General features: G+C 34.1%; 1 protein-coding gene across 1 annotated transcript in view; it reads right to left on the bottom strand.

Annotated features, from left to right (window-relative positions):
- Positions 1-3,787: 3,787 nt before the first annotated feature.
- The window catches only part of AGMO (alkylglycerol monooxygenase), a 224,095-nt gene continuing 221,882 nt past the window's right edge, over positions 3,788-6,000 (bottom strand). The window contains exons 13-14 of the mRNA XM_042044458.1: positions 4,364-4,468; positions 3,788-3,865 (exon numbers count right to left, since the gene is read on the bottom strand). Of these exons, the coding sequence (XP_041900392.1) occupies positions 3,803-3,865; positions 4,364-4,468 (168 nt within the window). The 3' untranslated portion in view covers positions 3,788-3,802. The remainder of the gene's footprint in view (positions 3,866-4,363; positions 4,469-6,000) is intronic.

The raw sequence follows: 6,000 nt of genomic DNA, 5'->3' as shown, positions 1-6,000 counted from the left end.
CAAATATGACTTCAGCAAGTGGTGCTATATGTTGGATTTAGTTGCAATTATAATGTATTTAGAAATATCAAACTGCAAAATATCACTTTGTGTCTTCATCAGAGGCAGAAAATTACAATTAGTATTTACACACGGAGCAAACAAATGTTATCTGCACTGCAACAGTTGTGTATATACATTTTTTCTTCCATGACACTGAAATTTCTCAATTATATCATGTTTCATAATTATCTTTTGATTAAGATTTTCCTCAAACTATACTGTTTAAAATGAAAAAAAGAGATACCTTCCGCTAACTTTATCTTTTTCTCTCTTCTTCTTATGCTAAAGGATCACAATAATTTTTGACAAAAAATGGAAAACAAACAAACAAAACCCCAGTGAAAAGCACCCTAGAAATTTATCCAGTCCAACCTCCTCTTCCATGACAGAATTAATATTTGCAAATATTTCACAGTATGTTTGACCAATTGGTTTAAACTACCAGTTAAACTTTTGGGTTCTTCCCATTCTTCACTGTCCCTACTGTTATATTTGATGCCTATCTAAACTGCTTCAACCTGCTTTGTTTTAGCATTGTGCTGCCTACTATTTAATCCTCCTCAGAACTAGAATGGAGAGAAAATGTGGTCCTTTCCTGTTTGTAGATAACACTGTGATGTTGGAAGACTTCTGTCACTCCATAGTTTTTTATTCTCCAAATTGAATAAACATTTACTTCAACTTTTCCACTAAGATCATGTTTTCAAAATTTCCAATGCATTTTGCTATTCTCTTCCATGAAATTTCCAATGGCATTTCTTCAATGTGATACCCAAAAGGGGACAGAATACTCCAGGCGCTACTAATGCTGTAGTACTAGGTAGAACAGACATGTTACACTGAATGTGCTACTTAATCCAATTCCTAAAATGTTTGGTTTAACAGCAGTCTCAAATTTTTGGTCCACATTCAGTTAGAATTCACAGTAAGCAGGATCCCTTTCTCAGGAATTAGTACTATTTAGGCATAATTCCCCAACCTCTGTTTCCACATTTGATGATTTCTATGAAGGACAGAACTTTGCACACATTTAAAAGACAACCCCAGAAATGTCAGCAATAATACTGATAATACTGGTACTACTATTACTACTGCTACTACTACTACTACTACCAACTATTATTATTTCTTCGATTTACTAAAACATTTTCAATTTACAAATCCATCTTCTGAAAAAGTTGTAGCTTCTATTCGCTTGCAACTGCTGGACAGTTCAGTGAACATATAATTTATTCTAATTGTCCTTGTTGAAATACAGAACAGTACCAGAATCAAAGATCAATAAAAACTTCCAATGAACACATCCTTTCAGTGGGACAGATAGCAACTAATTCCTACTCTCTTGATACAGTTACCCCATCAGCTTTGCACCCACCTTAAAGCATGTTTCCCTAATTTACCTGGAAGCTCCTTAGATATATAGATACAAAAGAGGTATTAAGGAAGAAGCCATCTGAAATGACGTATTCATTATGACATCATCTTGTGTAAATTCACTCTTAGTGCTAACTCCCTCACTGGAACATAAAATAGTTTAATTTGAAAAAAGTGTAGTGCATCTGACTAGTTGGCAAATAAGTTGAAAAGCCATAAGACATTTTTCTAAATTGATACTTATTTGAAAGGGATAGAAGAATATGCTACCTAGCACCCAGATATTATCATCATTATAATAGATTCCAGAGTAGCATAAAGAAAATACACTATTGAGAGAACATGGTGCAGAGAAAGTATTCTAAGTTAGAGCTATGTCACCAGGCTGTATAATAGATTTTTTCTGCACTATGGCTTAGAATATATCTTGAAAGAAATAATAAAGCAAGACTATTAGATACATTTCTAAAAGGTGCAAAGATCAAGTCTAGTTTTCAATGGCTATTTCTTCACATAAAAACAGCACAGCTGACACTAAGGTTTTAAGTGAAGATAGAAGCAGTCAGCTGAAATAAAGGTCAAGAAATAGCTCTGGAAAAAGCACAGATTATTTTTATCCTCTGTTTTGATACTGAAGACAAGTTCACTGCTTTCCCCAGTGCACTGCTGTTGGATAACTGAAATTACTCAGACTAAAGCAAAGATTCATGGCATAGTATGGATGGGGACACCCTGTGGGTTCTCTGAAAGCACAGTAGTGATATCAAAACAATCCTGCTCATCTTCCTCAGTCCATTTGTCTTTAAAACCTCACAAGAAGTATTGTGATCCTGTTATATATTCAAATACCTTTAATTTTTTCAGAGGGGCTCTTTTGCCAATTTATAAATTTAATTATCTTTTAAGAGGTTCACCTTTTGTAATTAAGAAATTGCATGGAAGAATAATTACGTACAGAATAGTATTCACAAGATCTCAAAGTATGCAGAGACAGACTTACAAGAAAGAAGAATTTAATCTTGGCAATTAGTTTTGAATGAATTTGAAATGCATTGCTTGTGCCTCTAGACATCATCTTCTGTGCAACAGAGCCAGCACCCTGTTTGTGTTATGACTGTTTAAGGAAAGTTCAAAAGTGTAGTAAATTAGCTTTTTAAATATAAAGTAAATTGTAAATTGAGAGATTTCTTTCTTCAAGTCCTGCAATGCAGGAAATACATTACAAATAGCTCTGCTTTTTAAGCACCCTTTGCTAAGGAAACCAACCATCAAAGCAATATGATTGCACAAAAAAAGCAAATGGCTGAGGATTTTGGAACAGCTAGAAGTGCTTTGCTCTGCTGGAGAGCTGCAAGTGCAATCATGGCCTTGGCACACACAGCCACTGGAGAAGAACTCCCCACAAAGGTTTGAAAAGTCCCTTCTCTCTTCTGCAAGCCAGCCTGCAAAACTTAACCTCTGATGTGAAAAAACCTGAACATATACACAGAGAGACCTCTGACTGTCATGTCTAGTACCACTTCTCTTTTCATTCTGTTTCTGCATCAGTCTCTACCCATCTCATGTCTCTCTTTTTACTACTCTGTGTATCAGTGCAGTCAGGGAGAGACTCCTTTTTATTCTGTAATTGTATGCTCTGTAGCATCAAGGAATCTCAGGCTTGATTATGGCTCCAAGGCGCTGCTGTAGCAGAAAAAATTATGTAGTAGAAAAGGAGAATAAGATGATCTTAGAGCTTTATCTCTGCCTAGGGCCATGGACCCAAATTGGAAAAAGCAATTCATTATGTCTGCTGAGTTATCAGTTGCCAGGTCTTCTGCAGAAGGTTGGTAATCGCAGCAATTCTCATTTTATGTGGAGAGACATAAGGGCAGAGAATAAGACGAGAAAGGTATGTTGTGGAGGGTTTTTTGCTTTGCTTAGTTTTTTGTGGGCATGGGTTATAATCGGGTTATAATTGGGGCAAATAGTTATAATTAACTACATGTGAATAAAAGAGAACACAACCATTCCTTTGGTTGTATTTTTGAATACAGCAGTCTAACTATTGTTAGTCATTGCTATCTTAAGTTCTATTCTTGACATACAGAGAAGATGGTAACTGAGCCTCATTAGTTTATTTACTGAAATCTTAGTGAAGTGCTTTGAGGAACTTTCCCTGGCAAGGCAATGTTGCTAGCTAAATTAAAAGCGTTTCTGATAAATTTAAGTAAATCCTACTGTTACATATTTCCTGCAGTAAACTCCATTCATTATGAGTGAGACTACAGCTGGCATGTATAAGCTCATAATGCAGAATCAAAAAATGCAAGTGGGACTTGCATAGACATCTCTTGCAAAACTGTGTTGTGAACTGCCTCAGATGAGGATTTTGGAATGAGTAACGTCACTTCTCTGCAGTCTTTTCAATCTTCATATGCTTTAAAACCTTATGGGCTTTGTAAGAATCCTAAAGAGACAGTAGAAAAGAAAAATCTCTATAAAACTTACACGTAAAATGTTACCTGCAAAGAACTTTTTAATAATACTTTCTGGCTCATTAGCATAGGAAGAAAATGCTTAAAATTTGGAGTGAATCTTCCAAGTTTAAAAAACAGTTAGTGTAATTTTCAAATAAAGTATAGATGAGTCTATAGAAATATCTTGCAATTCACATTAAGTACAGTATACTTTTTACACAACTATTAATACAGAGCAAAATTACTACTCAGTACTTCAAATTATTTACATGCAGTAGATGCAAAAGCAATTAATCTACTTCATGGCATATAACCTCAGTTGCCAACCTCATGAAAACACAAAGTTAAGAAAGATTAAGCTAAATGATAAAAAATTCACATGTGGGCAAATGAGAATTTCAGGAAATGAGAGAAGCCAGAAGAAAGGACAGATGCATTTCAAGAGCTGTCTTCAGGGAATTAACAACAAAATTAAAAAATATACCTACAATTTTCCAGGAGATCTTTGACAAGCAGTGTTTCCCAGTTGCTGAACTCTGACACTGATGTAACTCAAAAAAAAGTGAACAAGGTTTCCCACATACACACTTTTTCTGAATAGAAGAGAAACAGATAAATAAATGAACTTAGAAGACGTATGAGAGTTAAAATTACAAGGAAAACGTGCATTTTTATATTTAAATAATACTAATAGAAAAATATGTTTCAGAGTAACATGGGATACATAAAGTTGTACTAGTAATATCGTACTACTTTTGCTGCCCATTGCTATTACAGTGGTGAAATGGTTGAAGAACATAAGATGGACAAGAATTCTTGCATAAATCCCACACTGAGTGACTCCAGTCCTTTTGTAAGAATTTCTTATATTATCCTCTTTATGTAACTATTATTAGGTTATGTTTAATATAATAAAATGTGATCCAAAGTTTTATGTAAGGACTGGAATATAGATGCTCATGTTTCTCATTTTTTGATTCAGAGTTGTAATTTCTTCAATACTGAACTTAGGAAATTCATTTATTTATTTATTAGTAAAAAGCCCAGAGCCTGAGCCATACTAAAACTGAAATGACCAATTCCCATATTTGGCACAAAATCTGGAATTCCAGCCAAATGTAAAGAAGAGCTTTTCTGAAATGGAGCTTGATTTCAATCATATGTGAGTGAATGATGTGGTAAGGTGCTTGTTTCAAGGCTGTCCCCAGGTCATAAGAAAAGCATTTGGAGTTTTATGGAGATATCTCATCATTACCACTTTCAAAGCCTCATCAACTCTGCAGGGCAAATCTGTCTCAGCCAAACTGGCACTAAAAAGAAGATGTTCATCTAGTCTTACTTAATCTTTTTTTCTTCTCAACATAGGGCAGAAGGGCTTTTGTTTCCATAGTTACTAGGATATTTCCTTTGAACTTCTTCCAGAGTACTTTTATCTTTTCCACATGCACTGACAGACAATCCTATGAAGTATGTATGTATTTGTGAAATATTCTGTGCTTCATTACCAGTTCTTTGCTGGATATAACACAGGAAATTGAGCCCATTGTTAAAGCCAAATTTCTGACTTGCTGATTTAGGTGTTTTAATATTTAGTAATTTATAAATAGGCTTCAGAATATTACAAGTGAAAGATAAAATCAAGAACACTAATTCTGAGAGTTTTTCTATGTTATTATTGTGCAAAGCCGATTTGTTGTTATTAGGTATTTTGAGTCAATATAGTTGCATGTTTTCTAAATTGAAGAGAGCATTTTTTAAAATTAAAATACGTGCTTCTTAAAAAAAAGTTGTATCAGTATCTGTTTACTGTCAATAAGAACCTCATGAAAGAGGTTGTTGGTTGAGGTTTTTTGTGTTTTCTTTTTGATGGTTTTTTGTTTGTTTTGTTTTTAAGATAGAAAAATCTGAACTTTAGTTGTATGTATCTAGTTTTTGCTCTTGAAAACATTTATATGACTGAAAAAAAATATTTCCATTGTGGTCTTCAAGATGGAACCATTTTAGCATTTCCTCCAAAACCATTCCCTTGCAATTTAAATATCAAGTCTTCAGCAAATGAAAAACCTCTATTCTATATATCTAGATACTCTATGCATTCTAAACAGATATCAAATGCCCATGAAAA

Source organism: Corvus kubaryi, unplaced genomic scaffold (genome assembly GCF_017639235.1).
Source record: "Corvus kubaryi isolate FWS band 111438036 unplaced genomic scaffold, C.kubaryi_AGA036_p1.0 37398, whole genome shotgun sequence".
NCBI lineage: Eukaryota > Metazoa > Chordata > Aves > Passeriformes > Corvidae > Corvus > Corvus kubaryi.
The sequence above is the reverse complement of the archived record's forward strand: the minus strand, read 5'-3'. Positions and strand labels throughout refer to the sequence as shown.